General features: G+C 38.3%; 1 protein-coding gene across 1 annotated transcript; it reads left to right on the forward strand.

Annotated features, from left to right (window-relative positions):
* The first annotated feature begins 5 nt into the window (after window positions 1-5).
* On the forward strand, window positions 6-6,490 carry TMEM17 (transmembrane protein 17). Its single transcript, XM_082426664.1, has 4 exons — window positions 6-186; window positions 3,811-3,914; window positions 4,073-4,186; window positions 5,135-6,490. The coding sequence occupies exons 1-4, from the start codon at window positions 87-89 to the stop codon at window positions 5,411-5,413; spliced, it is 597 nt and encodes a 198-aa protein (XP_082282790.1). The 5' UTR covers window positions 6-86; the 3' UTR covers window positions 5,414-6,490.
* The last annotated feature ends 5,457 nt before the right edge of the window (window positions 6,491-11,947 follow it).

The raw sequence follows: 11,947 nt of genomic DNA on the forward strand, positions 1-11,947 counted from the left end.
AGCGCCCTCGCCTCCCGGTTGCCGTGGGAACCTCAGAGCACCACAGCGCCCGAAGACGCAGCAGTGAGCGGTACCAAGGCCAGAGCATGGAGCTGCCAGATCCGGTCCGCCAGAGGCTGGGAAACTTCAGCCGGACCGTGTTCAGCGACTCCAGCCGGACCGGGCCGGAGTATAACGAGGGTCCGGGTGAGTGGCGGAGGCCCAGCGCAGGGTGTGTGGCCCTCGGGAGACCTGGCGAGTTTTGGAGCAGCCGGATTTTGCCCAGACCTAAGATGGCGGTTTCGCCTTCAGCTGGTTCTCCGCAGTGCGGGAAGCTCCTTAGAGGAGGGGCCAGGCCGAGGGATGGGGCTGAGATGGGGACCAGATACCCCGGCCCAGTAACCCAGCCGGTTCCGGGTTGATAGCGCTGCGGCCTGGCCGGCTAATTGCAAGCGGGGCGGCTGAGGTGGCGCCGGCCTTCCTCAAAAAAGAATGTAAAAGCCGCCTTCGCAGCCCGCGTCCGGTCCCTTGCCCTCCGAGAAGGCTGAGAAGGCCGACTTTGCTTTTCCTCTACGGCATTCGCCCTGCCTTTTCTGGCCAGGGTGGAGTGGAAACAGCCCAGGCAATCTCCTCTTTCCATTTACTATCCCCTACCCCAGTAAAATATCTTTTCCTTTTCTCCTTTCCTAGCAGAACAAGTACTTTCCACCACAGGTCCATTTCCTGGCAGAAGACATGGAAAGAAGTTTTATTTTAAACGCTATCCAATCCAGAGTGGCAACTGCCACTCTAGCAACGCCTTCAACAAAACTCGCACTCTCCCTGCGTTCTCCTTCCCATCCCCTATTTATACCTCTTGCCCTAAATCAAGTAACAAAATACCACAATGCTACATTCAACATGACAAGTGACAACGCAAAACAGTTTTCTGCAAAACAGTTTCCCTCTCTTAAATCATGATAGACAACATACTGTCAACCAAACCCACGCAGCTTTTATCACTGAACTGTGCTGGGAAATAGAAATCTTTTCCTCTTGCTTGGTTTAGGGATTTTTTAAAGGGGGCAAAGAAAAGTCATTTCCCATCGTTTCAAATTTGCACCCTGATTACTTGCCTGTCCTCTCAATTTAGGCCTGGTCTTGATTTAGGATGTACAGAGAAAAACATAATGTGAAAAATTAGGTTATTACGTTTTTGATTCTAAAGTCAAGGCACTAAAATCTGATGATGTAAAGTATCAGGGGTTTTCTGTAAAGGGTCAGATAGTAAATATTTTAGAACTTGCAGGCCGTAGGTCTCTGTGGCAGTCATAGGTAATGGTAATTGCATAGACATGGCAGTGTTCCAATAAAGCTTTATTTATGGACACTAAAGTTTGAATTTCATGATTTTCAGTGTCACAAAATATTATTATTCTTTGATATTTTTTCCTCAACCATTTAAAAATGTGAAAAAACATATTTAGCTCACTTGCTATACAAAAACAGGCAGCTGGCTGGTAGTTTGCCCACCCCTGATTTATATTACATAATGTTTTAATTTAAATTCCGTTTACAGAAGTCAACTTGTACTTTTGCAGAATTTAGTAAATTCATGTCTTGCGCTTTCAAGGTTAATTTACGTATTAACTTGATTTTCAACTGCATGATGGTAAGTTTGATCTGCTGAAATATAGACATAGCATAACTCTTAAGATGCTCATGTACAAAATTCTTAACATAAAAACTGCTTTGCAAAATTTGACGACAGTGTTTGCTCTAAAGATATTAAAATTTTCAGCTTAACTAATTTACCACTATTTTTCCACATTTTCTTCCTTGTGGATCTGAATTAGGTTTGATTATTTGTACTGTAATTGCAAGCGTGTATTATGACCGCAGCTGACCAAGAGTTGTACTATTGTTATGAGAAAATCCTAGGCAAGTGAGTTACCTTCAGATTTAACAGACTGTAAGAATGCATTCCTTTATCAGTGGTAATTTAATAAATGGGTGCAAGCAAAAGTAGACATAATAATCAGGGATATTCTTGGAGCTAAAGGAAAAACCTTGCTGTGAGAGACCATGATTATCTTATATTTTAAAACTATTAAACAATAGATATAAAATACTCAGATGCGGAGAAAAAGACATAAAAATCTGTTTTTAAGAAATTTATTTTAGGGGCTTCCCTGGTGGCGCAGTGATTAAGAATCTGCCTGCCAATGCAGGGGACACAGGTTCGAGCCCTGGTCCGGGAAGATCCCACATGCCACGGAGCAGCTAAGCCCATGTGCCACAACTACTGAGCCTGCGCTCTAGAGCCCGCGAGCCACAACTACTGAGCCTGTGTGCCACAGCTACTGAAGCCCACGCGCCTAGAGTGAGAGCTCTGCAACAAGAGAAGCCACTGCAATCAGAAGCCTGCACACCGCAACCAAGAGTAGCCCCCGCTAGCCACAACTAGAGAAAGCCCACGCACAGCAACGAAGACCCAACACAGCCAAAAATACATAAATAAATAAATAAATTTTAAAAATATATTTATTTTAGAGCCTTTGTAAATTCTTTCATTTAGAGCAGTGGATTTCAAAATATATATCTGCTCTTAAATTGTTGGAATTTAGTCAAATTTAGGATGCATTTGTAGGGCCCAATTTTAAAATCAAATTCTTAATTTAGGACCCTTCTCCCTTATATGAGAGCAAAAGGTACTATGTAATCAGCCTTAGATAAGTGAAACTCATGTATCATGAATGGCTACACTGGTAATGCCCTTATAATAGTATGTTTTCATTCATTCGTTAATGAATTCATTAATTCATTCTTTCTGCTTATGCATATTTGGTATTTTCCATGTGTAAAGCAAGATGCTAGGTTCTGTGAGGGCCTCAAGTTTGGGTAGAATGTGGTCTGTGCTTACAATGAGCCTGTGTATAAGTAAAAGAGAAGGAAAAAGGACTCATATTTATTGAGTGCCTACTAAGTGCCAGGCATAGTGCTAGGGTGAAGTAATTTATATTGTCTTTAATCCTCACAAGTAACCTGTGAGGTAATTTTAATGTTACTGTTTTACAGGTGAATAAATTAAGGCTCAAAGAGGTTAAATAATTTATTCCAAGTCTGGCATCTAGAGTTCTGAGGGAGTTTGGGGAACTCCGGGTTTACTTGGACTCCAGAGCTCATTGTCTCTTCAGTAACCAGATTGTGTCTCAAGTGAGGGGAGTGTGGCTGTTTGCTAACACTTCTTACACACAGGTTAGAGTGATAAGTACCTAGAGGGGAAAGAGATTTCTGCTGGAGTGGGGGAATGGGCTCGAGAAAGGATTTATGGAAAAAGTGGCATTGAATTGGATATGAATGAACAGGTAGGATTAGGATATGCTGAAAAGGGGTGTCTGTTTAATTATAATTTGGGGAGATTAGATTTTGCATGAGATTAGTTTATATGTGAGAGATTAGTTGTTATGTATTTTATGTGTTCATTTCATAGGCTCTTTACACAGAACTCTACAAAAGAGGTAATGATTATTATTGTTATCTGCTCAGTAGGATTCATATTGATATTCCACATTCAATTTATACCAGTAGTATGCAAAAAAGTCAGCAGACTGTAATGGGAAAATGATAATGTAATTGAAAAATATGAAACATACCCCCCAAGTAGCCAACATAGGAACTAAATAGTATTATGATGACTATTTCCTTTCACTGTCAATGATTATAAATAGGCTTAAAATTTGGAGTTTCGTTAAGCTGATGCTATGGTTATTAATTCTAAGGAACTAAAGGACGTATAGGGCAGAGACCAGGGTTAAGCGTTTGTTCCTTTTCTCTCTCTTTCTTCTGTAGATAATGAAATGGTTTCCAGTTTGGCATTGCAGATGTCACTTTATTTTAACACTTATTTTTTCCCACTTTGGTGGGTGAGCAGCATTATGATGCTTCAGATGAAGGTAAATCTACACTTTACTACTTCTGCTGAGGTCTCTTGTGCCATCCCTGGCATTGTTACATTGTCAATAAAATTAAAGTTCTTCATATTTTTTTAAAATCTCAGGTCAGTCTTACTATATGTGAGATTTTATGTACATGTTTATTTTTGTTTTTTTAGTATTCAATCTTGCCTGATTACTACAAATTCATTGTGGTCACCGTTATCATCCTAATAACCTTAATTGAAGCTATCAGGTTGTATCTGGGCTACATGGGGAACCTGCAGGAGAAGGTAGGCTCTTCTTTCCTTTCTCTCAGTGCTACACATAAATGCAGTAAGATTTTCCTAACAAGGAAAAGGCAGTGAGATGTGGTGGAAGGAGCAAAGGCCTGTAGTTAAGGCCTAGCTCCAACTTCACCACATCTGTCACTGTGGTCTGTTTGCTTAATCTCTTGAGCCTTGGTTTCTTCACATATAAAATTGGGGAAATATTTACTTCACAGGTTTGTTAGGATTAAGTAATTTATGTAAAGTACCTGAACATAGTAAACACTTAAGAAGTGATAGTTTTCCCTCTTCTCACCAGTCTTGAAAATACTTGGTCAATTAAACATGATTATTTAGATCCTGAATAAGAGAATGGGGGAAAATGATAAACTCATTTCCTCTGCAAGGCTCATGTTTTCTGAATCATCATGCTGCCTAAGCATTTACAGTTACCAGAATTTAGGGATAATCCCTAAAGATTTCTGTGTTCTTTCAGGCCCTTCATAAGGGCCTGTCCGAGCCTGTCCCACTGTATTTCTTGCTTTTTCCTAATCCAAGCATCCATTCCAGGTGATGTGTTGTTTCCCAGTCATACTCATTCCACATCTTTGCTTACTTAAGTTCTTGCCTCTTCCTCCTTCTACCCAGCTTTAAAAGCCTACCTCCTTGAATTCTGTCTTTTACCTACCCTACTTACCCTCTTGTCTTATTTCTTGTAGCATTTAGTCTATAATGCTAAGTGGTGCATTTCATTATTCACTATAGTATTCTAGGACTGTCACATAAGTAAGTTTTCTCTTCCTGTCTAGACTGTAAGTTTTCTGAGGACAAGGACCATGTTGTACTCCTTTTGATTTACAGAGCTCAAAATGTATGTTCACAGTAGTGCCATCAAGTAGTATCATTTGCTTATGGATACAAACAGAAGACTGTACTTCACTGATCTGATACTCATCACGTGTGTCATTGCAGGTTCCTGAGTTGGCTGGCTTTTGGCTTTTGAGCCTTCTACTGCAGTTGCCTTTAATTCTGTTCTTGCTCTTTAACGAAGGCCTAACGAATCTGCCCTTGGAAAAAGCAGTACATATCATCTTCACTATATTCCTTACTTTCCAAGTTGTTTCAGCATTTCTTACCCTAAGGAAAATGGTAAATCAGTTGGCAACTCGTTTCCACCTCCAAGACTTTGACCGGCTCTCTGTGAGCAGAGGAGACATGAGAAGAGTGAGATCCTGTATAGAAGAGATTTGACCCAGTGCTGTTGAGTGAAAAATCTGAAAGATCATTCTAGAAAACTGCGGGAATTAGGAAAACACCAGAGGGCTAGCACGAGAAAAAGGATAAAGCAAGTGTTCTGAACTGTATGCTCTCTGGCTCTGAAATTCCAAGGTTGGGGGCAATGGTAAGACTATTTGTACATCACATGAAAGCAGTAAATCAACCCTAAAGCCTACGTGTTGTCTACCTGATGTCAAATATCTGAATTTTTTGTTGTTGTCGACTTTTTCAGGTGTGTAAAAACCTGTATTGGTGGCATTACATCTTTATTGTAATATTTCTAGTTAGTACCTATAACTAGAAATGTGTATATTTCTTTTAATCTTGTTGGCTATCTATGTGTTGGCAGTATGTCTGAAGCACGTGGAAATGCTTGTCAGTATTCTGATGTATTAGACTACATTTGTAAACTAAGACACCAGATTTTCATGTCTGCTAGGGTCTTAGCTGTTATACTGAGGTTAAGAAGAAACCAGGTGGATTATCATGCTATTTAAGAAATGTTTTTATTCTAAAATTGTTACTTTCATAAAACCGCGTTCAGGGACTTCCCTGGCAGTTTGGTGGTTAAGACTTCACCTTCTAGTGCAGGGGATGCAGGTTTGATCCCTGGTCGGGGAGCTAAGATCCCACATGCCTCACGGCCAAAAAACCAAAACATGAAACAGAAGCAATATTGTAACAAATTCAATAAAGACTTTAAAAGTGGTCCACATCAAAAAAATCTTTCAAAACAATAAATAAGTAGATAAATAAAACTGTGTTTGGTATTTATGGCGGTGGTGTGTAAAATGTCTTTACAATAAGGTATAAAATATTTATGTTAAAGTATCTGTAGGAATCATTCCTGTCTTGTACAGTTCTTTTGGGCTGTGGGTTTGTTATTTTTATTACAGAGTTTGCTTGGGTGTATCTGAACATTATTTTTAAGTGACTATTGGATTGTCTTAAGGGATATAATATTTTCTTTCCTATAGGGAAATGTGCCTTTATAAGTAATGTATTTTACTGAGAGATAGTTGTAGCTACCTTAAAAATCATTCTTTCTAATCTTCCTGTTCTGTAATTCATGCTTATTTTAGGATTTCCGTGCTATGCCTTATACATTCTTACATTGCTTAATTTTTGAAAATGTTTTTATTTCCCACTCTTTTTTTTTTTTAAGAATTTCACTTATGTATTTATTTATTTATTTATTTTTTGGCTGTGTTGGGTCTTCGTTTCTGTGCGAGGGCTTTCTCCAGTTGTGGCAAGTGGGGGCCACTCTTCATCGCGGTGCGCGGGCCTCTCACTATCGCGGCCTCTCTTGTTGCAGAGCACAGGCTCCAGACGCGCAGGCTCAGCAATTGTGGCTCACGGGCCTAGTCGCTCCGCGGCACGCGGGATCCTCCCAGACCAGGGCTCAAACCCGTGTCCCCTGCATTGGCAGGCAGATTCCCAACCGCTGCGCCACCAGGGAAGCCCCTATTTCCCACTCTTAATCACACCTGACCAGTCTATTTATGCTCTTTCTATTATTATATATAAAGTTCAGTCAAATTTTTCTACCCCCATGCACTGGCTGATTAGCCTTTCCCCTATACCAAAGCTGTCACTAGGTATATTCCAATAATTTGAAATTCAAAATAGAATTCTGTTTGGATAGTTTACTAAAACATATTTGTTGCGTTTGTTTCTAGATAGGAATAGATAGGTGAGTTTATAAGAAAATATAAAATAAGAACACTAAATCTACATAGCAGATAAATTAAGGGGATGATAAGAAAGACTTTTCTATCTAACAATTGTTTCCAGAGTTTTAAATATCAGAGCCTCTGAAACATTTAAACTTTAATTTAGGGTTAAAAGAGTAATCACTAAAATGTTAAGAGTGATAATCAAAAATTTTAACAACTATAAAAATTGGGGGAAAATGTATTCAAGTTATTAAAATTAAAAAAAATTTGCTCTAATAACCATATTGCTTAAAATACAGATATAATAAGGATGGGAAAAAAGAAACTAAGAGAATCCATTGAGAACATAACCAAGTTATTTGTTTTTTGTCTAAACAATAAAACCATGATTTTGTGTTAGTCTGAACCAATATTTTCTTTTGGAGTATAGCTGGTTCCCTATGTAAGCATACGAAAATCGAGATAGATATTTCCATGTCGGCACATTTGGAGTTTGGGCCGTCCTTATTTTTATTTTATTTGAATAAGTTTGCCCATCCTTAATTCCAATTACATCTCCCTCTTCAGGGTTCACAGCACTGTTCTGAAGTTTTCTAGTTAGGACGTTGAGCTTCACAAACACTTAACAAACACTTTGTCTTTCACATTTTTTTTCCCAGGGTTTTTTCCTAATTATAGACAAGGCGGATGTGAATTTCTGTAAATCAGAATGATTTTTAAAAATTGGGTTTTAATCAACATATGTTTGAATGCCTAGTATGTACAAGGAAGAGTGGAGAGTTCATAGACAAATAAATGTGCTCCCTGTTCTCAGGGGTACAACGTTGGAAGTAAAGTCTAACTTCATCAGGGAGGTGCACTGAATGAGTTTCTACCTAGTAAGTACCTGACAGCTGACAGTCCTTGGCTTCCGGTGCATCTCCTCTCTTTTTTCCTTCACTTGGTATCCAGGATTAGCGCACTGGCCCTTCATCAACACCATTTAGCAATCACTATTCCTCTCATTGTCAGAGCACAGGGAGGGGACGTGGGGCGGGAGGGGCAGGGAGTGCTGTTAAACACACTCGCTCATACACACTCACTTGCGCTTGCCCGTGCACACAATAACAAGACGTTTACTGTCTGGTGGAAAAAGCAGATGGGCAAATCAGGGATAGCACTGTAGGATTACAGAGAATACATAAAAGATGAGGAATCTGGGAAGGCTTCCCAAAGAAAGTAACACTTTGGGATTTCAAGACTGAGCTGGTATTAAGTGTTAGTTTCAGTATTAAGAGACAGAAGCGGGCTTCACTGGTGGCGCAGTGGTTGAGAGTCTGCCTGCCAATGCAGGGGACACGGGTTCGAGCCCTGGTCTGGGAAGATCCCACATGCCGCAGAGCAACTGGGCCGTGAGCCACAACTACTGAGCCTGCGCGTCTGGAGCTTGTGCTCCACAACAAGAGAGGCCGCGACGGTGAGAGGCTCGCTCACCGCGATGAAGAGTGGCCCCTGCTCGCCGCAACTAGAGAAAGCCCTCGCACAGAAACGAAGACCCAACACAGCCAAAAATAAATAAATAACATTTAAAAAAAAAAAAAAAGAGACAGAAGCAATAGTGACTCTGAGTACTGTTTCAGGTATTACATGTCGTTTGATAAAACTGGTGGGAAGGGTGCATGAGAAGAAAGGACACAGAATAAGATAGAGAAGCTTGGGAGGAGCTAGTATGCTAAAGACTCTAATATTCTGAATCCCTGAATAGTTTAAACAGTGAAATATCACATACATTTAAGTTTCAGAAAGATTTCTCTGAAAACAATGTGGGAAATGTACTATAACGGTTGGGCTATAGGTAGAACTTGATGAAGCAACTTTGGAGAGAACAAACTGGCCTGGATAAAGTCAGTGGCAGTAAAATAAACTTGAGTAGAACCTATTAAGATTTTTTTTAAATTATTTTATATTTTAAAATAGGTATTAAAATTTTTTTTCTAATGTATCTTTTTGGGGATTACACACAATGGTAAACAAAATGACGTACTCACTATCTTATCCACCCCCATCCCCTGGCCATTGTTAGATTATTAGACTTAAATAGAGCTCTATCTGAAATAGCCTTTTATAAATTTTGACATGACATATCTGAATAGTTCTTAATTTGCATCTGTGAAGACTATAGTTTTCAAAAACTTAAATTTTAAAAGAAATTGAATCTAGATTTTGAGAGTAAAGGAAAGAAAAATCATCTATAATTCCATACCCTAAAATAACAAGTATTAGCAAATGTCCTCTTTCCTTGCAGTTTTCCCGTTGTAAATGCTTTTTAAAACATAGCTGTGACCACCAGCACTTACGACTTTGCACCCTGCTTTTCTGAAAACATTATAAATTTTTACCTATCTTTCTACATAGTCAACACAACCATTATCTTAAATGATTGCACAATATTCCATCAAGTAGATAGACTAATTTATTAAACTTCTCTCCTATTGTTGCATATTTGGGTTGTTTTCTTCTTTTGCATGTATACTGTTGGGCCTCAGAGCAGGCTGCCCCAAGATATGCTACAATGACATATTGATTAGTTTGAATTTAAGCCAGTGGAGAAAAAATGATATGGAAAAACACTGTAACCCCCTCTTTCCCCATGAAAGCAGGAAATAATCTCCCATGTGAAAGTATCCTCCTTATACCAGGACGATAGAAAGCATCCTTATCACCAGAGTTAGGAAATTCAAGACTAAGAAAACTCTGTAGACAAACTTTGTTACCTCTTCATTAGTCTGCTACCCCAAGCACAAACCCCTTTAAATCTTCACAAATAATTGTTTCTTTGTCTAAAAATAATATATAAACAGCCTGCTTTGTTCACCTCGAGGATTCCATTTTTATGAGACCTCCGTGCATATGAATTAAATTGGGTTTTTTTCTTCCTATTAATCTGTTTGCATCCATTTAATTATTAGACCAAGCAAAAGAACTCCCCAATAATACATAACACTGTAATGAACATCTCATATATACAGCTTTTTTCCATATCTTAGATGATTCTTTTCAATTAGTAAGCTAGAGTCTCAGAAGTGAAACTGCTGGATCATAGGGTATGAACATTTTTGAGGACTCTTGATGCATATTGCCAAATTATAATATCCACTTTCTGTAATTCTGAAGATATTGCAATGAAAATTTTGACAAGGACAGACTTAGACACCTTAGTCACCCACTCATCTTTGTGTTTCTGAGTAGCTACCACAGGAACAGAGTCTCCTAAGGAGGAAAAAAACTAAAAGCTGTGAAAGGAGAAGTGCAAAGAATTAAAAAAAAAAAAATTTTTTTTTTGAATTAAGGGAAAACTGATAAGGGACAGGAAAAGGCTTAGGCAAGCTGGTCGCACTCAGCAACAGACAGATGTGACACAATAAAAACTGGGTCATTGAGTTGGGACAGCCCTAGGACATAAAAAGACTGAAATAAAGTAAAGCTCTGGATTACTTTGTTCTTGAATATTGAATTTTTTCAGAAGCATGGAGCATGAAATATTACAGTGATAAGCCGAGATTGGAAACATAGCCAAGGAAATGAGGTCTTTAAGGGATTGTTTAAAATGTTCTGAAGGAATAATTTGGTTTGGTCTTAAACGGCTCAAAAAGTAAATTGACATAAAGCTTTTGCATAGCAAAATAGGCATGGAGGCAGAAAACAATGAGGCAAGTGGAATGGTTTATCCTGTAAATTCGTTACAATGTAAAACGTTAGATTTTTGCTCCTACAAAAGGTTTGTCAGCAAACTTTAATGCTGTATTTTTTAAGTGCAATTAACACTAATTTGTTATGGGTATACATCTTATTCTAGTTTTAAAAGACTGTTAATTTGAGGGTTTTCAGTCAACAAAAAAACAAAACTAAACAGCTAATCATTCTAAAACTCATTCTAAGAATCATCCTAAAAACCTCCTGTCCACTGCATACCCCACTCCCTCCACAGTGTTTAAGCATTAAGCATTTAAAAACATTCAGGCCCTAGAAAAATGTGTTTAAAATCAGGTTTAACCACGATGTTTAAATTTATCCTGGTACTTACATAGATGTACATCTTTCTGAAAATGAGGCTAAGCATCGGTGCGTAATCATTTCAACCAAACTCAAGAAAGAATAAAACTCTTAAAAAGGCACAGACCAGAAGATAAATAAAACATATATTCTATGAAAAATTAAGACACTTGGAAATTTAGCTTATCAACATGCTCAATCTAAATAAGTTCCACAGCCACACCCTTGACTGGAAAGGGCTTTCTAAGCCAGTGAGGTCTGTACAATCACAGTGTATATATCACAGCTACTTATTCGTCCTTCATTGTTCCACAGGCCTAAGTGTTTAGCACTTGGCTACGTTAAAAATGTAGACTTTTAAAAACAATAATCAACCAAGAATGGTCTTCTCTTTCAATTTTTCAGAACTCTAATAGCACTATATTTGGCTGATAGGAAAGTGGTATTATCAATTCATCTCTAAAGGGTTTTAGTTCCTGATCTTGAGTTATTTAAATTCTAATCGAAAACACATTGGAGACACTGCTCAATATTATAGCTCAAAAGAGAAAAATGTTTGATATTCAAATTCAAATTCAAAATGCAAATTCAAAAAATGTTTGTTATGTATATTTAATAATTATTTTATAAATGCTTGATTCATTAGTACCTAGAAGAACTAAAATCATCACTAAAGAGAGTGGAAGTTTAGGACTTTGCTTCAATAGCTTTCCTAAAAAGAATAAAAGCTGCTAAGAGTTAAATTTTTTGCTATCCTAAAAACTAGAGCTCCTGATGCCCAATAAGCCCTTGCTAAGGA

The sequence above is a fragment of the Balaenoptera physalus genome (genome assembly GCF_965194825.1).
Source record: "Balaenoptera physalus genome assembly, chromosome: 15".
NCBI classification, from domain to species: domain Eukaryota; kingdom Metazoa; phylum Chordata; class Mammalia; order Artiodactyla; family Balaenopteridae; genus Balaenoptera; species Balaenoptera physalus.